Genomic DNA, 21,836 nt, shown 5'->3' with positions numbered 1-21,836 from the left:
GCAACCCGCGCGGACGGGACTTACCTTGGGCGAATCCTCCTGGCGGCGGCGGTTTGACGGTGGTTTGGCAGAGGCGGCCAGTCTTCCGACCGGCTGCCGCCACTGCCATTTCCAGTAAAAAACAACAACAACAAAACGTGATAGGCTATGTAAACATTTACATAGATGTATGTAAATCTAGACGTAGCCTAGATTTTTTAAAAATACCGTGATAGGCTACGTAAATGTTTACATAGCCTATCACGGCTGAGTAAAAAAACAAAACAAAAAACCGCGTGTACGCAAATTACCGCGTAATTTGTATGTACCGCGTGTACGCAAATGTACCGCGTGTACGCAAATGGCGGCGCCCATGGGCGCCACCATTTGCACTCCTTATTTTGGCACGTCTAGTCTATGTAAACATTTATGTAGACTATGGCGAAAATAAGGGGAACGCAAATTAGGCATTTGCGTACGCGCGGTTTTGTTTTTTTTTACTCAGCCGTGATAGGCTACGTAAACATTTACGTATTCTATCACAGCTGACTGCAGGGACGCAAACAGCGGCAGCTACAGCCGCTGCCATTTGCGGCCCAGCCAACCAGGATTCGGGATGGAGGGACGGAGTGCCTCCCCCCCGGCCAGAATTTCAGGGGGGAGGGATGGAGCACCTCCCCCCCACTGCGAATCAAATTTCGTTACAGGTAAGTGACTTTCGTACATCCCTAGAAAAGGGCAACTGAAATGATCAAGGGGCTGGAGCAACTCCCCTATGAAGGAAGGTCACAACAGCTGGGATTGCTTAGCTTAGAAAAACGCAAGTAAGGGAAGACATGATAGAGGTGTACAAAATTATGCATGGCATGGAGAAACTGGACAGCGAGACATTTTTCTCCCTCTCCCGTAATACTAGAACCCAAGGTCCTCCCATGAAGCTGATTGGTGGGAGATTCAGGACAGAGAAAAGGAGGGACTTCTTCACACAGCACAGACTTAAACTATGGAATTCGCTACCACAAGACGTACTGATGGCCACCAATTTGGATGGCTTTAAAAGGCAGTTGGACAAATTCCTGGAGGAAAAGGCTATCAATGGTTACTAGTCCTGATGGCTATATGCTATGTCCAGTACCAGAGGTAGTATGCCTATGTACACCAATTGCTGGGGAACATGGGTGGGGAGTGCTGCTGCACTCATGTCCTGCTTGTGGGTTTCCCATAGGCAGCTGGTTGGCCACTGTGGGAACAGCTAGACTAGATGGACCCTTGGACTAGATGGACTGTCTTCTTACGTTCTTAATAACTGTGACAGTATTTGGTCATATGTACTGACACTAAAGATCTCCCAACAGCTACATTTGAAACATGTAGTTGTTGGCTAGGAGAACCGCAGCTCCAGAACAAGTAAGCATGCAGTCAGGATTGGTAGTGCAAAAACCAGCAAGCCCTTAACTTGCTAACCAAAGCTCCTCCCAACTGAACCTCGCCTGTCCAGGTGTGACTTGAACATCACTGACCAGGGGGTTGGACTTGATGGCCTTGTAGGCCCTTTCCAACCCTACTATTCTATGATTCTATGATCACTTGAAGGTACAGGGCAGAACACCTACTGGAGAAGTGTTTTGTTGGAAGCAAAGCTCAGGTTCCTCTGAAAGCAATCTTTCACCACACTGACCTGTTGGAAAGTTGGCAGAGGTAGATGGTGCATCCCCCAATGCTTGCACTGCTTCTGTTTCTCCCTCCTGGGCTGGCGAGGCAAGTGGCTGAACGGGTTGCAGACGATATCCCGGACACTGTCGGCACACAATGTATGGCTGACTGAAAAGATGGACACAGTTGGGTCACTGGAACTCGTGTGTAAAAGCTGAAGTGAAGCCAATCCCAAATTGGTCTGTTGCCTCACATGACAGTGCAAGAGCCCAGCGGGAAAAGGGTCTGCATTCCATTTCCACCCATGGCCAGCCAGACACTTCTGGGAAGCCCAGAAACACAGCATGAAGGCAAACGCACCTGAACTATAGGGCAGCAGCTTCAGTTTAAGCTAAATATCAGTTTAGTTTAAGGTGGGTACATTCAGGATGCAAGAAATGCACTCTTCCTTGGATCTTTCATTTAATTATGGACAGTATTTTGAGTTCACTTTTGATAAGCAAAGTAGTTCACATAAATGCACTATTTCTACAGAAGGGAAGGAATTAAGCTGGAAGACACATGATTTAGTTCCAAGACCACCAGCAATATCATGCATTGCAAAGGTCTGAATCCAAATCTCCCTAGTCCAAATCCAGCACTGCCCCTTGGTCCACACTGCTTTCTTCTGGACATACAATTATTTTGTGCAAGGCTATATCCTTTCTGAAAATTGTGGTTTCCTGAGTGAGTAAAGGGGATGAATTCAGAGATGTTAACCTGGTTGCAAGAATACAGTTTCCACACTGCAGTTACCACATTCACCTAATATCGGAGGATTCACTATCGACATCCGACAGCTCTAGCAGATCTTCGGAACTTCCTTCTTCATCTGAAAACGACCTTCGCACCTTCGGCTGAAGCATGTCTTGAGTGATTTTGTTCCGGGCATCCATGTTTCGCACATCCTCTTCATTACGGCACTTATCTAGAAACAGAAAGAATTGGCTACCATTTCGATGAGGCTGCACAGGTTACCATTCTAAATGTCACCATGCTTGTTTCATAAAATTGAAGAGTTTAAAGGAACCCAGTAGGCTTTCTAGATTATGAGGCTGTTCACACAACATGCTAACCCACACTCAATGTGGGTTGTTTTGAACTGTGGCTTATTTGTTGAAATGTGGTTTAGCCTATGGTCCCAACACAGCACATTTGCTGCTGGGTGGGTTATTGTGTTGTCTGAATGCAGCCAGGGTGGCTTGTGAACCACCTTGAACAACCCAACAAGAAACCATGGGCTCTCAAGGAGGCTTGTTCGAGAAAATAAGCCAAACTGCATGGTTAACAGGCCACCCTGGCTACATTATTTTATTTATTTATTATATTTCTATCCCACCTTTTTTCCTCCTTAAGGAACCCAAGGCGGCACACATAATCCTCCTCCTCTCCATTTTATCCTCACAACAACAACCCTGTGAGGCAGGTTGGGCTGAGAGTCTGTGACTGACCCAACGTCACTCAGTGAGCTTCTATGGCCAAGTGGGGACTAGAACCTGGATCTCCCGACTCCCAGTCCAACACTCTAGCCACTACACCACACTGGCTCTACGTTCAGACAACACGCTGACCCACGATTCAACAAACAACCCATGGTTCAAAACAACCCACACTCAACCACTGAACGTGGGTTAGCATGTTGTGTGAACAGCCAGTCCATCTTTATATGCTTTGGGAGCCATATTATAACAGGGGTACATGGGTGAGAGAGGTATATATCAGGGGTGCAGAACCTCTTTCAGCCTGAGGGCCAAATTCCATTTCAAAGAGCTCTCGCGGGACCACATTCCAGTAGTGGGTAGGGCAAAACGGGCAGGGCCAAAATGCCAAAAATTCCAGCAGACTGTAACTTAAAGCTCTTACTGCCAGTAACTAGGCCTTAGGGGAGGCATTTCAACCTTTAAGTACGGGAAAAAGCCCATGCAAAAGCTGGGAAAACAACAAACGACTGATGGTCAAGGAAAAGGGGTAGGGGCAGGGGGTCAGAGTGGGGCTGCATGCATGGTGTTCTGCACCCCTGCCATACACCTAAGCCTAGGCACGGGTAGCTGAAACAATCACATATTCATCCAATTTATTTTGTTGTTTATTCGCTCAGTCGCTTCCGACTCTTCATGACTTTGCGGACCAGCCCACGCCAGAGCTTCCTGTCGGCTGTCGCCACCCCCAGCTCCCCCAAGGTTGAATCAGTCACCTCCAGAATATCACCCATCCACCTTGCCCTTGGTCGGCCTCTCTTCCTTTTGCCTTCCACTTTCCCTAGCATCAGCATCTTCTCCAGGGTATCCTGTCTTCTCATGATGTGGCCAAAGTACTTCAGTTTTGCCTTTAGTATCCTTCCCTCAAGTGAGCAGTCTGGCTTTATTTCCTGGAGGATGGACTGGTTTGACCTTCTTGCTGTCCAAGGCACTCTCAGAATTTTCCTCCAGCACCACAGTTCAAAAGCATCTATCTTCCTTCGCTCAGCCTTCCTTATGGTCCAGCTCTCACAGCCATAGGTTACTACAGGGAATACCATTGCTTTCACTATGCAGACCTTTGTTGTCAGTGTGATGTCTCTGCTCTTCACTATTTTATCCAGATTTGTCATTGCTGTCCTCCCAAGAAGTAAATGTCTTCTGATTTCCTGGCTGCAGTCAGCATCTGCAGTAATCTTTGCACCTAGAAAGACAAAGTTCTCTCCACGTTTTCTCCCTCTATTTGCCAGTTATCAATCAAGCTGGTTGCCATAATCTCGGTTTTTTTTTAGGTTTAACTGCAACCCAGCTTTTGCACTTTCTTCTTCACCTTTGTCATAAGGTTCCTCAGCTCCTCCTTGCTTTCAGCCATCGAAGTGGTATCATCTGCATATCGGAGACTGTTAATGTTTCTTCCAGCGATTTTAACTCCAGCCTTGGCTTCATCAAGCCCAGCATGTCGCATGACATGTTCTGCGTACAGGTTGAATAGGTAGGGTGAGAGTATACAACCCTGCCCTACTCCTTTCCCAATCTTAAACCAGTCTGTTGTTCCGTGGTCTGTTCTTACCGTTGCTACTTGGTTGTTATACAGATTCCTCAGGAGGCAGACAAGATGACTTGGTATCCCCATACCACCAAGAACTTGCCACAATTTGTTACGATCCACACAGTCAAAGGCTTTAGAATAGTCAATAAAACAGAAATAGATGTTTTTCTGAAACTCCCTGGCTTTCTCCATTATCCAGCGGATATTGGCAATTTGGTCTCTAGTTCCTCTGCCTTTTCTAAACCTAGCTTGTACAACTGGCAATTCTCGTTCCATGAATTGCTGGAGTCTACCTTGCAAGATCTTGAGCATTACCTTACTGGCATGTGAAATAAGTGCCACTGTTGGATAGTTTGAACATTTTTTGGTGTTTCCCTTTTTTGGTATGGGGATATAAGTTGATTTTTTCCAATCTGGTGGCCATTCTTGTGTTTTCCAAATTTGCTGGCATATGGCATGCATCACCTTGACCATCCAATTTATCCCTGCATCCATTTCCTCCCCTGCCTCTGTCACTCTCCCTTGGGCGCATTTTTTTATTTTAAGACCCTTGAGGTAGAAACCTGTCCTAGCATTGTTTGTGAAGCGCCATGCATGTATATGACACTAATAGAGCAATCCTATGGTGGGGGGGGGTAACGGGGGACAGACAGGATACTTGGAGACAATGCTCCAAACTCAGACCCAGGAATCTGAGCTCGCAAAAGCAACCATGGAGAGGACAGAAGGGGGCGGTTCTGGGGGCAGGGAGGGAAGGGGAAAGCGGGGATACAAGCTTTCCCCAGCCTCCTTCCCTCCCCCTCCACAGAGCCCTAATAAGACAAGCAAAAACACCTGTCTAGGAAAAATGCAGAGCAGGAGAAGCACAGAAGCGACAATCACCGCTGCGCATCACCCACTCTGCCTAGGATGCCTGTCAGCCTCCAAGTTCGAAGGCTGACTGGCACCTGGATAGAATTGCACCCTAAATAATAGATGAAGATGATGATGAACATAAATGTCTGCAGACTTGCCTGGATGCTGGATGAGATAAGCTTCCACCAAGTTGTTCAAAATATGATTTTTACAGATACGTTCCACCGGACAACGACACGTCGGACAGAGAGAGGAGCGTTCCATCCACCCTGAGTAACAAGCGGCGCAGAAAGTGTGCATGCAGGGCTGCAAGCTAGAGAGAAAGGGGGAAAATGGAGGGCAGAACCATGAAATGGAGACACAGAATAGGACAAGATTTGTCTATAATTGGATGTGGTATTTATGATCCTGCAAATCATAGCTCCAAGAGTCGAGAACAAGCCCTGGGTTTTGAAATCCTGTTTTGGAGGATTTGCTCAATCCATAGTTTGCCAGTTTGGCACAGCATACTGTGGTTTGATCAAACTAGAAAGTTATATAATATGCTGAACAACTGAAGATGGGATGGGAGGAGTGTGTAAGCACAGGGCTTGCTCCCAATCCTCCTGACTATGGTTTGCAGGATCTGAAGTGTTAAAAGCCAGTGGCTGCACTGAAATATAACATTTCATGTAACCAGGATTACAAAGTACAGCGCTTGTTCTCAGGGCCTCCAAACTACGGCTTCCAGGATGAGAAACCTGACATCTCAGTGCAGCCAATGGCTACAAACTGTTGACAGAAGAGCACAAATTTCTGACCCTCCAAGGTCTCCTCTTCTAAAAGAGGAAGAAAGGAGAAGACAAACATTCAACAGACTATAAGGTGGCAACAGCCTTCAATACCAGAGCTGGCCAAACTGTGGCTTGGTAGCTAATGTCGCTCATGGACTGCTCCTCTTCAAATGCAAATAATCAAGATTTTAGAGAGTCTACTTCTTCATCCCCCTCCACACACCTTTTTGTGCGTGCTACAAATGCCCCGCAGTTATCTTCAAATGCCAAGGTGGCTCCGAATGCTTTCAAACCATAATGGGACAAGGAAGCAATTCAACTCTCTCAAAAAGGAGCAACAGCTTTATCGTTCACTTGTCCCAGTTCCCAGCACTGTTGAAGATACTAGTTATTTATTTCTTACCTTTGTATCCCAACCTTTTCCTCCACGGAGCCTAGGTGGCATACATGACTCTCCACCCCCTCTCCATTTTATTCTCACAACAAGCCTGTGAGGTAGGCTAGGCTTAGACTCAGTGACTGGCCCAGTGAGCTTCATGGCTTACTAGGGACTTGAGCCTGGATTCCAACCACGATACCACGCTGGCTCTCAGCGTACTAGAAATTGGATACTGTCACATTGGCCGTTGGAATAAGCTGTCTAGCTTCAGCCAATCTAGATGGGATGGCAGAGGAGCCATGTTTGCTGCTCAGCTGTCCGCCCCATTCAACTATAAATTGCGTCAGGGGAAGCGTCCTTATTTAATTTTTACACAAATGGATGGGAGGAGCCGAATCTCCCCCTACCTTGCCTCTATCTCTACATACTGCTGCTGGAAGCATTTCCTCTCCAGCCTGGCTCAAAATACCAGAAGTGAGCTCAGTTAGGAGGAAAAACTCCTGAAATGACAGATCACGGTGAGGTTGGATGAGAGGAGGAAGGAGGGTTCAGCTCCACTCACCCGCTCACACCCTTGTTTATCCTTTATTTGCTCATTCATTCATTCATTCATTCATTCAAAAGGCTCTCAGAGTGGCTTACAAGAATCAATAATTTTGGTTATTGTTTTCATTCTATAATGTAGTTTTAAACATTTACGTTATAGTTTTATTATGCTGCATTTTATGGTTTTAATTGTTGCGAGCTGCCAGAGAGCTTCTGCTATCATGCTGTATAGACGTGTAATAAATAATATAAACATAATCCTGCGGTCCCTATACTCAGGCTTACAATTTAAAAAGGCACCAGACACGAGGAAAGAGACTGGGAGGGAAGAGGAAAAAAGCATGATGGTGATGCTTGATTCAGTTGCCGAGATGGATGATTCTGGAACCAATTGTACTCAGGTATGCACTGCATTTATTGTCCTTCTGGGCTGGCCTGTTTGTTGCTGGGCTGTTCCTCTTATGCCGTTTCTTCTCCCATGCCCCTTAGGGCAAGATGTTCCCTCAGAAGCCTCTCTGGTGGAAGTTGGGGGAGGGAGGGGACACCACTGGGAACTAGATTGGTTCTGCTTCTTCTCCCATCCTGCTCTGGGAAAGATGTTTCCTCAGAAGCCCTCCTGGGGGCAGTTTCACCATGATGTTAAAATCAGACCCCGCCCCACTTCACCCCCTGCTTTATACGTGAAGGGGGGAGAACAAATGGGACTGCCCTATCTAGTTTGGTGCTTAAAATAGCGACACTGCACTGCCTGCATGGCAGTGAAGCTGCTGACACTGATTGGCCAAGATGGGACAGCAGCTCAGAACGTTCAGTGGCTTGTGGAACTGATGCAACAAGGGATGGATCAGAGAGGGGGGCCTTGAAGGAGCCACACTGTACAGGAGGAGCTGATAGAGGGGAAGCGGAACAAAGAGGGGAGGTTGGTCAGGAGACAAGGGTGGCTACAGGAAGTGGAATGAAAAAGCAGGAACCTGAGGGAACAATGAATACTGGAGCCATGGAGTTGAAAAAAGGAAGAGCCAAGGAGAACATAAGACTGGTGCGAAATGACACATTGGGCTCAGAAACAGAAAGGGATGTGTACTATTGGTAGGAAGGAAGTGGGCAGGCAAGGGAGTGAGCCAAGGGGACATAAGATTGCTAGGCCTGAAGTTTAGACCCCAGTGAAGGGAATTCTGCCCATTGTGGCTTCTGCTGTGACCACAACACTGTGACCCAGAGACCGTAAGAGGGCAGCATGGGCCAAAAAGAAAAAAAAAACCCAGTGTGAGTATTGAGTTGTAGCTAGTTCTTGAGCAATAAGCTCTTAGTTTGAGAGTAATGTAGGCAGGGAACATGCTCTTTGGTAGCAGCAGAATTTGATCCTCCTGGGATTGTACAAAATCATTACCAAGGTGTGCATGCTTCTCTGCATTTGTTCTTCTTCTCTCAGCAAAAGTTACTAGGAGAAAACTAGCTGGGGGAAGGTGTGCCAACAAAGGAAGGGTTCAGAGCCCCCTTTCCACTTGCCCCTTGGTGCAGCTTAAACCCTGCTCCCACCATTCACACAAAACACACTCTATAGGAATTCAGTGGCGATTCAGTTCAGACACTGAACAGTTCAGCCTGCAGCCTACCGTGGTCACATCTGGTTTGGCCCAGGGACCCCCCTACCACCACCCATACCTGACACAGTCATGCAGCAGTTCCTGGCAGATGATACAGGTGAGCGTTTCTTCCATTTTGTCTGGCTTCACATTGGCTGACTTTGCATCTTCGGGGCCCGTTTTAATTGCACATTGATTTGGAGTAATCACCTGAAGGTACGAGCTGGCATCACCATCTGCAAAGGAGTCACAATCATTAAGACTAAAAAAAGCCACACACACAAGGACACAACGGAACCCCAATACATTGTTGCTCAACAATTAAGATATTGACTATTGGCATGAAGCTTCCCTCCCTGCTTCATAGGAATAGAGTTGAGCATGCAGGAAGGGGATCTCCTAAAGCGCTCTGTCCTCCCTTACTAGAGGACATCATGGCTGGAAGCCAGGAGACACCTTGGTAGTTCCAACAGGCCCGGGCAGGGCTTCCAAGCACTCACCCTTCAATGCGATGTTTAGACTGAGGAGTCTGGCCTGAGGCAGCAATTATATAGAACCAGATGGAACCTTACTGGCTCCTCAAGGTCATCTGACCCTACTGGGCTGGAGGCTGTAATACACCTAGGCCACCTGCAGGGCGGCACTGTAGGGCACTAGAGATCAAGCCAAGAGTCCGGTCTGCCTACATGCTGCTCTTGTGGCACAGGGGTTAAACTGCCCAGTCCCTGCTGACCTCCAGTACCTTGCAAGGAAAAATGGTTGGTGCACTGGAAGCTTGCAGGGTGCTGGACAGCGACTTGCAAGGTGTGAGACAGCCTTATGTTACCAGCAGGTGCGGGAGGATAATGCCATCAATTCTTTTGCCAACAACATCTCTATTGTCTTCTTGATATATACCCTTTCTTTTCAAGTGGAAGACGAGAAAATACTACTACTACTACTACTACTAAGCTTTGATTGCTAGGATTCTGCAGACTGCCAAATCCTGTGCAATAGGTCATATTTTGCATGTTGTGCAGTAAGATCACAGCTTAACAGATGTCTACACACGTCAACTGGAGCAGACTGGTTCACTGGAAAGTCTTGAACAGATTTAGAACCACTTCCTCTTCCTTTTGGCCAGACAGAAAGTTTGGACAAGATAACCGTGAGGTCCCCTCCAGTCCAATTCATTCTAAGATTGCAACAATTAAACCAGAATCCTAAAGTGCAGATTATTTTATGTTAGGCTAGAATCAGCTGTCATCGACCTGAGATGCTCCCATAGCCATTGGGTGCACAGTTGTGATGTCACAGAACGTTCACAAAATTAGTTAAGGGGAAGGTCAGTAATGGACTGCAGAAAATCAATACAGCTGCTATGATGGAAGCAGAAGGTTGCCTGGCTGGAAGAAAAGCCTCACTCTGAGTTTAGGGGTTGGAGGGAAATATGGGGCTTGGCAGGAAGGGTAGCTGAGAGAAGTGGCAAAGGGGCAAGGAAAGTGGGGATAAGAAACTGTTACAGTGCCTAGAAGAAGGGGGTGGGGATGGTAGGGGGGAGAACGCATGACCAATCTGGGAGGAAAAATGGCATTGGTTTGAGTGACAATATGGGTTACGTCGCACTTGTCTCTTGCTTGTGGTCTGCCAGTCAACAGCTGGTTGGCCACCGTGTGGACAGAATGCTGGATTAGATAGACCCTTGGTCTGATCCAACAGGGCTCTTCTTATATTCTTATGTGCTGTTGCTAGGATGGGATTCTAGTATGTGAGGATAACCAGCTGAATTTTGACTGCAGATCTCTTAAAAAGAAAATACAGTTGTCACTTACTAACCTCCCTTTATTTTTTTCCTAGCAGGCTCGAAGACTTGTTCTTCATCCCTGGTTTTAAGCTCAGGCATACTGGATGCCATTTTCTCTTTGTCCCCTGAAGAAATGTCAGAAGTTTCAGTATTTACATTTGGCTGCTTGTGTTCAAGTGATGCTTCGGGGCCACATGATGCTAAGGTAGGCAAAGCAAGTGCAGGAGTGAATGCGTAAGATTGTGACCCTGCAAAAAATGGAAAGGAAAATGCATCTGCTGGTCAGACAAAGCTACACCTCCTTTAGCCAAAGGGATAGGTAGTATTGGCCAAAATTATAGTGGACATATTGCTTGGGGTGTGAAAGTCACCTGCAAAGCGGCAGTCCCCCTTGCTCCTAAGGACTAACCCTATTTATCAACCCCATTCCTGACCAGGTTCGGTTTCAGTAGCATGGCTACAGTGAAATGCCTGTTAGATGTCTGACCAAGCAGGCTAGATCTTTACCTGATGTTGAGGGATTATCCTGCTCAGTGGAAATGGACTCGGTGAGAGAGGTAGAAGCAGCGTTAAAGAGGTTCGATGTAGAAGTGGATGGCTGTGGTTCGTCGTAGCTAGTTGGACAAGCTGTCAGCGGCGATGCCGTTGAGGTCCCATCATTGCTTTGTCCAGTACTTGAGGTATCTTTGGTCGCATGGCACATGCTTTCAACATTGGCTTCTGCAATGGGGAAGCGAGTGAGGAGGACGTCCCCATAGCATTGCCTCAACAGCTTGGAGGCTTAAGAGAATCAGCATTAACTGGATTCTGCGCAGCCAGGCTGTCTTAAAGGGGATGCAACTAATCCTAACAGTTCATTCTCCACCCACCCCAACCACATGCTGATCTCAAACTAATCACTTTACTTACCTACTGGCTCATTAGCTGGGTCCTGTTTTGGGTTTAAGGATTCATAAAGATACGCAACATCTGAAAGAAGAGAAGATGGTTTCAGCCAACAGTTCCCAAGAGGCAAAATGGGGCATCCCTACAGACATATGCCAGAGCAGGTGCAAACTCCTTCCTGACACCCCCTTCCATTTCCAATGTGTCACTACTTAGAGAGGAGGCAGAACACTATCCCAGGTTCCCTGTTCCTCCCAGTCAGTATCATTGTTACAGCCATGAGCTCCACTTATTATGTCAGTTGTACATGCTGAAGACTACTAAAAGCCAGTGTGGGGAAGCGGTTAGAGCACTGGATAAAGAATGGAGGGACCCGAGTTCAAACCCTTGCTCAGCCATGGAGCTCACTTGGTGACCTTGGGCCAGTCACTGTCTCTCTGCCTAGCGTGCTTCACAGGGTTGTGGTGAGGATAAAAAGCACAGGGCACTATGAACTCCTTGAAGATTGGGTAGGACTTTTTTTAAGGAAATAAATAAATAAAATATGGAGGCAACCCACAACATTTTGCCCATGAGGTCCTTTTCTGTCAAATACTAGGGTGGACCCTTGGCCCAAAACAAAAATGAGTGCAGACAGACATGTTCCATCTTATTAATTTGGAGTACGGCTGAGTTTTCTTCCACTCACTTCTTAAAAGCACACACACACGCACACTTTAACCCAGCCTTTTGCAACCTGGTACCCTCCAGGTGTGCTCGTCTATAACTTCCATCATCCCCTTAGCACAACCTGCCATGCTGGCTGGGGATGATGGGGCCTGTAGTCCAACACACCTGGAAGATGCGAGGTTCAGAAAAGGCTCTCTAACTCACCCCTTCCCCGACCCCCGCCAAGAGGCCATTAAAAAAGCAACATTCTCTTACTGTTTTCTGGCTCATTTTTCCTGTAAACAACATAGATCACATCTCCTGTCCGCAAAGGGCAAGTCTGCTTCTTCACCACCTTCTGTTTATTAATAACTGTTCCATTAGTGCTGCAAAGGAGAAATCAGACATCCTCATGACTAAACAAGGCAAGGAGTTCGGATGAGTAAATAGACTACAAAAGTAAATAGAATACCAACTAACTGGAAGTTGGAACATGCAACGTTGTTGAAAAAGTACAATGGACTTTGCAAATGTGGAAGAGTGGCATACCTTCTGAGGTGCAAAAGGAAGCTTACCCTCAAAAGTGCTGTGACTCAAGGAAGCCTAGTCACAGAACAAGCCATTAATCCACCACCTCGCCCTTTTCTCTTAGATCTGCCATCTCACCCTGTTGCAGCTTTCCCCAACCTGGTGCCCTCCAGATGTTTTGGACTTCACTTCCCATCAGTCCCAGCCAGCATGGGCAATGGTCAAGAATGCCGGGAACTGTCGTCCAAAACATCTGGAGAGCGCATGGTTGGGGGAGGCTGACGTATTACGTTACATGAAATCCTTGTGGCACACAATACAAGTATCTGATGAAGTGGGTTCTAATTCACAAAAGATTATGCTGCAAGAGTAAGTCTATTTTGAGGAGCCACCTTGCTCTATTTTTGTATTTGCTGTGACAAACTAACATGACTACCACCTGTTAACTCCTAATAGAACTTATCAAGTCAGGTCAATTCCTAAGCACTTGAATACTTTCAGGAATTTCAGTAGGGATTTATGGGTTTTATAAAATCCGTTCCATCTGCTTTTCGCAGATTGTCCAGTGCCATTCATTCTGTCATCCACTCATTGGCAGAATAGCATTTTTTCCTATTTCCTGAATTTGTGCAAATTTGCACTTGCACAAATTTGCACATGCAAAAATGTGTGAGTTCCCCCCAAATGCACAAATCCTCCTCAACTGTGCAAATCCCTCCCCCAAAATGTGGATGTTCATGCTTTAGCCTATGGGGGAAATGTGCATTTTCAGCCGGTGTTTGTTTTACATATTTTTCTATGACTCAATTTGCATAAAATTCTGGAAAGTAAAAAAACAGGTCTGCAAGTCTGCAGAATCTGTGTGACTCATGAAAAGCTGGTCCGCTGAAGAATCTGAGGGTCGGATTCATAGAAACCCAAACTCATTTGATTCCATTGCGTATTTCTCCGACATCCCTAGCCTCCAGCACAGATGGGAAACTTGTGACCCTCCAGATATTTTGCCCTACAACTCTCATGAATCCTAGCCAGCACAGCCAAAGGTGAAGGGAGATGTATGCCAAAACATCTGGAGGGCCAAAAGTTGTCCATCCCAGCCTACAGGAAGGGGGGGGACACACCAAACAGCAGCCTCTGCACCTATAAGTACATATACAGCAACTGATAAGCAGGCTGGATGTTGGAGTGACCCTAAAACATGAAACGCCACTGCTGCCATCTGGTGGATGAAGCCTGCCTACTCATGCAAGAGGGAGCTTTGGAATAAACTTGTGACTTGAGGGAAAATACTGGGATTGAATATAGGAAGAGCTACCCCTAAACGGCACAGAGGAAACAAGAATGTACATTTACTTTCATAAAAATGGCACTTAACCTAGCAGAAACTATGGGATAGACTCCCCTTGATAAGCCATCAAGGGGAGATCTCTTCTGATTTATTTCAAGGATCAACCCTGAAAACAAGCTGTTGAAAAACTGCATTAAATAGAAGATACAATGAAATAACAAACTTTTAAAAGAAAGAAAACAAACTGGCTTGTTTAAAAAAATGGCACACAGCCAAGATTTTCAGGATGCTGCATTCCACACCACCGTTCCAGTTTTAGCATGCGTGCAATACAGTAACAGATTCGCAGAACATGCTCATCCTGAACTATACATGCTCCAGCAGTGGCTTTGAAAATCATTCCTTTTATTTCCCAGGTTCAGAGGTGAGTACCGTTGATTAAGTGGCCAAAACAGCACCACCCATGCACAAGACTGTGGTATCAGCAAGCTCAGGAGAACTCCAAGGTTTGTGGAAGTACAAATAAATAAATAAATAAATACTAAGGGCTGGGGGGGCACCTCAAAGCAGTTGTTTCTCTTTGTGGTTAACAAACTGCGGTTTGTTAGTGTGGCTGGGTTCACACAACACAACCCACAGTTCAACCAATAGGCAGCCATGAGTGTGGGTGGTCATGTTGTGTGAACCCAGCCTATGTGTTTTACAAAAAGCATTTAACAAACTAGGAATCCAAGTTAATGACCACTGCTTGACTACAGACTTGGGCGGGGTGAGGTGGGGATGACACTACCTAGGGCAAATGTAGAGGAGATATCTCAGCTTCCGACCAGCTACACATTGGAACCTTGTTTATTTTTATTTAATATATTACAGCCTGATCCTGTGAGAGTTTACTCAGGAGATAAAGCCTGTCACATTCTATGTGACTTATTCCTAAATAACATGCATAGGGCTGCAGCCTTAATTAGGCTTTAGTTCAACAGTAGTTTAGTTCAACACACATCTATGAGAACATCTAAGGCCAGGATAGGGAACCCTCCAGCCTGCGTGCAAGATAAGGCCTGCAGGGTTCCCCATTTGGCCAGCTAGCTTCTTCATCAGGCCCCGCCCCTTTCCCTCGTGGCTGATTGGAGATAAGAGCTTTTCTGTGCTGGGGAGAGGAGGAGGGGCCTGGGGAGAAAGCTGATGAGTGATTCAGTCCAGCTTACTTCTGAAGCTTGTCCTGAGGCCCCACCCACAGATGGAATGCAGTCTGAGACCTTTCCCAGATTGGAATCCAGCCCTGATTTAAAGGGCACTAAGGTCATTAAATGTGCAATCCTATGCATGTTTAGACAGAAGAAAGGACTACAACTCCCAGCATGCCCAAGGCAGCATAGCTGGGGCATTCTGGGAGTTGTAGGCCTTTTTTCTGTCTAAACATGCATAGGATTGCACACTAAGAGAGCAATCCTACACGGATCGACGGTCGCCTCTGACCCTGGGGGCGACCGCCTACCCACTGCAGGGCGGGAGGAGTGGCGAGGAGCACATCTCCTCTGCACTCCCACCACCCTGCTTTTGTGGCTAGACAGCCGATTTTGCAGCGTGGGGGGGGTGGAGGTCAGTCCTCCGGGACCTGACCTCAGAGGATGGGCTCCAAGGTCAGTTCCCGGGAACTGACCAATCCCATGGCCGTCTAGCTGCTGACTAGTGGCCACAGCATTGTGCCCTAAGAGAGGTAGGATGACTACCCATTGTCCAGCAAAGTTCTTTTGCTGCTGCTCCCACTATCCTCTTAATTTGCCCTATCCCACCATGGACAGATTTCTTTCTGTAGGCTGGCAAAGATTTTGCGCCCACTGGTTTTCAAGCAGATCTTTTCACCACCCTACTTTAACTTCTTCTATTATTAATGCATTCTGTCAAATCTTTATCGTTCTGCTGTCAGCAAGACAGGTTAGTTTGCTATTATAATGAAAGGGAAACACTGACAAGAGCTAATTGTTGCACTCGTAGAAAGCTAAGATTGCGAGCGAAAGTTTCCAACCAAAGATAAAAACGAGCAGTCATAACAATATGCAAGTAACAAGCGTACAATGGATTTCCATGTCACGCAGAGAAAGGCACTGAAAAAGCAATCAAGGAATAGTTTTATCATTAAGAAAAGCAACCTGACTTTGGCTATAATTAACTCTGGAACAGAATGTAGCAGCTTGCTTCGAAAAGCTGCTGCTTCATCTTAGACCTTTGCCAACTAGTAGGGCAACAAAATGGCGCCACCAACAGACAAGGTCAGGGTTTCTACATACCCAGGAGATTCCCTAGGTATTTTATGTTAATAAAAAACCCAACAACCCTCCCTATGAGAGCAGTGGATGCACAAAGCCCTTCTGTAGGAATACATCATCAAAATAGTTTTTTTTTTTTGACAGTGATGAAAGTGGAGGGGGTAGAATTGGCCTAGGGGGCCCAAACATGTAGCAACCTAAGGACCATTATAACTACTATTCCCGTAGCATCCTAGGAACCTTGGAAATTGCATCTCAAGGAACAGTTTTAAGGAACCGTTAACAGAACTCTCAATGGCCACACAAAACTATAATTTCCAAGGTTCTGTAGAGGAAGCACAGAGAACAAATCCATTTAAGCGTTCAATGTGAATATGGCCCAAGAAGTCAAATAAGGACCGACAAGACTACCAGTGTCTCTTGTGAATGCTAAGTAAAAGATTCTGCTCCCTACATCCAAACAGGGAAGGCGGGAAGGGTTCAAGCAAAGCTGACCTGGTATCTTCCAGTGATACTTGACCAGATTCTTCATCCACTATTATTTTACAGTGATCTCCAGACACCAGTTTGTTGCCAGGAAAGGACAGGTCACAACCTTTGAGACAAAAAGTTAACATCACTATGCTTACCCTTGAAGGTTTCACACTCACAAAAGCCAACAGAGGCTGTGCTTGCATGTCACTCTAAACCAGCACCCCCCAATATTGTGCCATCCAGATGTTTTGGACTTGATCAGCCCAGGCCAGCAGAGCCAATGGTAAAGATTCCTGGGAGTTGTACTTCAAAACATCTGGAGTGCACCAGGTTGGGGAAGTCTACTCTAAACCATGGTTCAAGCAAGATATACACAAGCAGGAAGTAGCGGCGATAAGTCTTGGGCCTGCACTTTCCTCCTCCTGTGAGCCCGGGAGGAGGAGTTTGGTAGCACTTGCCAACTACAGTCAGTTTGAACAAGCCAGTTTCATAAGTCTTGGTTTGAAAGCGGCTTCTTTTCAAACTTACCATAGTTAGGGACAAACCATGATCCCTGAGCCAGATGACACGATAAACCAGGATTCAGGGAAACAGAGGGTTGGATCCAACAGAAGGCTTGCGGTGGTGCCCCAAGCCTGCTAGCATCCACGATGTAGCCCTTCCATGGCCAAGCGCTGAAACGAGTGAAAACACTCGCTTCTGGAAGGGGCACAACCTACCCCTTCCAGAAACTAGTGGTTCCACTCGTTTTGGTGCTTGGCCACGGAAGCGGTACATCGTGGCCGCCAGCGGCAGGGGCCACGCATGTGCTGCAGCTGGTGGGGCTGGCTGTGTGCACACTGACAGACTTGGGGCACCACCACAAGGGTCCTATTGGATCCAGCCCTGAAAGTAAATGCTACCAAAGTCATCCTCCCAGCCTTGTGGGAGGAGAAGAGGGGATGGAAGAGCATGCAAGCCTAAAGCTTGCACTGGCGTCTTCCTGCTCATGCACTTTTCATGAAACCACGGCTGAGCAGAGGTGCAGAACATCTTTCAGTCAAGGGCTGAATTCCATTTCAGAGAAGCTTTTGGGGGCTGCATTCCAGTGGTGGGCGGGGCCAAAAACAAAAGGGGCGGGGCCAAAAAACCAACAGTACCAGAATATCTTAGCATAAAGCTATTACTGCTGGAAAGTTACTTGGTTACTGCTGGTTACTTAGGAAAGGCATTTCAGCTTTTTAGAATGGTGGGGGCGGGGGGAAATTGCACACAAGCCAGGAAACCACCAAATCATTGGTAGTCAGGGGAAAGGGGTGTGGCCATCTGGGGAACCCTGGAGAACCAGACTGAGACTTCAGGAGGGCCAGATTTGGCCCCCAGACCTGAGGTTCTACACCCCTGGTTTAGCATGATGTGGTAACACAGGCAGAGTTTAGATAAAGGTGCCGTTAATAAGGCAACCAAATCAAACCCATCTCTAATGATGTCACCTTTTGCACAGAAAGCAAACCATCTAAGGCTCAGGATGGATTCCAGATGCTTGGTCATACGAATATAAGAGCATATTACTTCATTTATTTGACTTGTACCATGTCTTTCTACCAAAAATGGCACTCAAGGCAGCATACAGGCACAATTAAAACTGATAAAAACAAAACAATACACTGAAAAACAATAAAAACATAAATTACAGAATAAAAAATAAAAAACAGCACCACGCCCAACATACCCACTTATAGGCCAAAGGCCTCCTTGAATAAAGCAGTCTTTACCTGCTGGCAAAAGGACAGCAGAGAGGAGAAAACCTAGCCTCCCTTGGCAGGGAGTTCCACAGCCTGGGAGCAGCCACCAAAAAGGCTCTCTCTCAGGATGCCACCAAATGTGCCTCTGAAGGCTGCGGTCTCGAAAGAAGGGCCTCTCCAGAAGATCTTAAGAACTGGGCAGGCTCATATGGGAGAAGGTGATCTTTCAGACAGCCAGGTCCCAAGCTGCATAGGGCTTTATAGGTCATAACCAGCACTTTGAATTCTGCCCAGAAACAGACCGGTAGCCAGTGAAGCTGTTGTAACAAGGGATTTGCAGGCTCCCTGCAACTAGCCTCAGTCAACAGTCTGGTCACAACATTCTGGACCAGCTGAAGGTTCTGAACAGTTTTCAAAGGCAGCCCCACGTAGAATGTGAAACTGTAGGCCAAACAGGATAGAACTAAGGCATGCATGACTATGGCCAGATAGGCATCTTTCATCTTTAGGGCAGATCATGCATCTTTCATCTTTATGGCCAAATCAGGCATCTTTCATCTTTAGGAACAGGTGCAGTTGGCACTCTAGCCTCAGCTGTGCCACCCCCAAGACTAAGAGTACACCAAAACTGTGAGTCCGAGTCTTCCCATAACCCCATCCAGCACAGGTTGAATCCCTATTCCCTTGATCAGCCTTTCGACTGGCCAAAAGCACCTCTCCCTTGTCTGGATTAAGTTTCAGTTGATTTGCCCTCATCCAGTCCATGACCGACATCAGGCACCGATTTAGAACTAGAACAGCTTCCTTGGATTTAGATAGAATGGAGAAAGAGAGAGTTGGATGTCATCAGCATACTGGTAATCAGCATTAATTTGTGTAATCTTTTTTCAAAGCCATTTAAACTATAAGTGTTTTTGTGCATTATGTAAAATTATGACGCAGCATAGCCTATAACCTTTTGGTTCCAAAGATGCTGCTGTGGACTTACATAGCTCAGAAACAAAAAGCTTCAGCCCTACATCCTTATGGCAGTCATCTTAGGAACTGGTAACATGAAATAAGTTCCAGTAAAATTAGCAAGACTTAAGCCAAGCAAATATGGAAAGTAATAGGCTGCAAAAGACCTAACAACCTCCATGTATACCCATCACTATATTCACTGGAATGATCTTTTGTCATTTATGGTCACATTACAGCATTTGCTGAAGTTTACTACTAAGTAATTGCAAATCTACATCTTAGGCAGCAAAGTTCCCATCAGGAAAGTTGTAGTATGTCACTTCAAAGTGACATACTACAACTGAACACGAAATGTTCTGTTTAGTACATATCACTATTTATTTATATTCATATTTTGATTAGCCATTTGTTAATAGAACATATATTAAAAATACATATATGTTTATATTTTTTTGAGGAAGGACTACAACTTGTTTTAAATGTGTGTTTATCTTTGAAAAAGATACAACAGTTTAGCACACAAAACAGGAAGTAAAGAAAGGAAGTATTACAAAGTACAGCTGAAAATCTGCCCATTGTTGACTCATAGCAAAAACTAAGGCAGCAATCTCAGTAGCCTATTTTATTAAAATACCAACACGCATGCACACACACACACACACAGATTGAGAGAGAGAGAGAGAGAGAGAGACTTTGGTTTCCCTTACAAGATGTCAGGATAGAAAACTCTACAAACAAGGGATTGAATACACACTTTCTGCATGATCCTCTGCCATCTTGCAGCTCACATGTGTATCTGATATTCAACTGTTTCTGGAGCCATACCTTTTTTCCTGCCAATAGTCCACTCTTTCTTCAACAACAAGACATGGGGCTCTGCTTCTTCAGCCCCCAACCGGATCAACTTTCCCCAAGGCTGCGGCTGCCTTTGCTGCTGTATTTGCCCTCTGGCTTCCAAATGCTCCATCTGGATTTACATCTGAAGGGGGTGGGGGTGGAGGAGAGAAATGGGAGAGGAAAAGAAGAGAGAAGTCACACAAGCTGCATTTTTACTCCCAAGCCTGTTCGTGTTTATTTGGAAGCGAAGCCCCACTACGCCCAACAGCAGCACATTGCGAACAACCTAGTTTTTCCCCCCCCCCTTACTTGGAAAACAAGCATCTTAAAATAAAACAGAACTCCCCAGGAAGCAGACACACAAACTTTCCTCCAGGTAAAAACTTCCCCTCTGCTAAACAAAAAGAAAAAAAGACACAGCCCTTGCTGAGCTGCATTTTCACTTTCACTCCCTGCCACAGCTCAGTGCTTCTCCCAGCGCCCACCGTCCTTACCTACGCTTACTCAGAAACAAGCCCCACCGGGGTCTGCTCCTTCATCCCTGGGTTTAGGATCGCACCCTTAATTCCGCCTCGCCTCGCCTCCCCCTCTTCACCTCCCCTCCCCTCCCCTCCCCCTCTTCACCTCCCCCCCCCTCTTCACCTCCCCCCCCCCAACCTCTCCCTTGGGCTGCTTCCTCTCCTCCAGTGTTTCAGCTTCTCCAGTCTCTGCTCCCCTTTTAAGACCACATCCCTTTGGGTTGAGATGGAGAGCAGGGAAGGGGTGGGGTGGGGTGTTTCTGAGGGGTGGGGGAAGGAAGGAAGGAAGGAAGGAAGGAAGAGAGAAGCTTCAAAAGCTGGTGCCAAATACCTCCTCCTCCCCTTTCTTGGCATCCAGGCTCCCCAGAAGGCCTCTGCCCAAGCCTGGAGTGCGGGGAGGGGGCGCTTCACACGGCTGGGACAACTCTTGCCCAGCGCCCCATTTCACTGCCAGGCGCCCCTCCCCTCCTCCGCCTCCATGTAGGCCTGAGGGCGAAGAGGAGGCCTCGGTCCGTCCCCCCTCCCGCCCCCTTCCCCGCCCGCCCCAGAGGCTGAGCTCCCCTCCCCCGCCGCCACAGCCTCTTACATCCGAGCGCCGCCGCTGAGGCTGCTCCTGTCAACAGACATTGCCAGCCCTCAGCTGATCAGGCCCTGGGCGGGGCTCGCCGGGCCTGTCCGGGCCAGCCAATGGCGGGGCCCGGTTCGGGCGCCACCATGGAGACGGGCGGGCAGAGCGGGCGAAGCGGCCGGCGAGAGGAGGGAACCGGAAGGAGGAGGGCGGAAGCGGCCGCGGGGTCCGGAGGGCGCGGCTAGAGCGCCCCTCGCGTGCCACAGAGATGGGGGTAGAGAGCGGCCGGCGGTCCGCAAAGCCCCCCACGCTGTCGTCAAAAAAAAAACAAACACGAACGTGTTATTGTCGCACACCGTTCAAAGAGTAAGTTGGTCCTCGGAGGAGCTTCCGCCGGGCGTTGAAAACCTGGCTGCTCAGGTTGAGCCCACGTTTGGGGTGGGTTAGGGTTGCTGCTGAGCCAGCGGGCGAAAATGAGATCCAACGAGATCCGATGAAAAACGAGAGCCAGCCCGGTGTAGCGGCGAGAGTGTTGGA

General features: G+C 47.1%; 1 protein-coding gene across 7 annotated transcripts in view; it reads right to left on the bottom strand.

The window, feature by feature from the left end:
- The window catches only part of CHFR (checkpoint with forkhead and ring finger domains), a 91,622-nt gene extending 70,187 nt beyond the window's left edge, over positions 1–21,435 (bottom strand). For 2 of the 7 annotated variants that reach the window (XR_014785778.1, XM_084820147.1), the window contains exons 1-11: positions 21,318–21,435; positions 20,202–20,355; positions 16,714–16,813; positions 12,409–12,518; positions 11,509–11,568; positions 11,107–11,319; positions 10,632–10,847; positions 8,896–9,052; positions 5,691–5,845; positions 2,437–2,599; positions 1,658–1,800 (exon numbers count right to left, since the gene is read on the bottom strand). Coding sequence is in view for 5 of the 7 variants with exons in the window: in XM_084820147.1 (XP_084676273.1) it covers positions 1,658–1,800; positions 2,437–2,599; positions 5,691–5,845; positions 8,896–9,052; positions 10,632–10,847; positions 11,107–11,319; positions 11,509–11,568; positions 12,409–12,518; positions 16,714–16,813; positions 20,202–20,343 (1,459 nt within the window). In the remaining 2 variants the exon portion in view is untranslated. Of the gene's footprint in view, positions 1–1,657; positions 1,801–2,436; positions 2,600–5,690; positions 5,846–8,895; positions 9,053–10,631; positions 10,848–11,106; positions 11,320–11,508; positions 11,569–12,408; positions 12,519–16,713; positions 16,814–20,201; positions 20,356–21,062; positions 21,277–21,317 lie in introns of those variants that run through there. The other 5 variants (XR_014785779.1, XM_084820152.1, XM_084820149.1 and 2 more) reach the window with 4 other exon arrangements.
- Between the last annotated feature and the right edge of the window lie 401 nt (positions 21,436–21,836).

Source organism: Heloderma suspectum, chromosome 13 (genome assembly GCF_057233095.1).
Source record: "Heloderma suspectum isolate Gila_16-S chromosome 13, 16-S_ref, whole genome shotgun sequence".
NCBI lineage: Eukaryota > Metazoa > Chordata > Lepidosauria > Squamata > Helodermatidae > Heloderma > Heloderma suspectum.
Note: the sequence above shows the minus strand (reverse complement) of the source record. Positions and strands in the feature narration are given on the sequence as shown.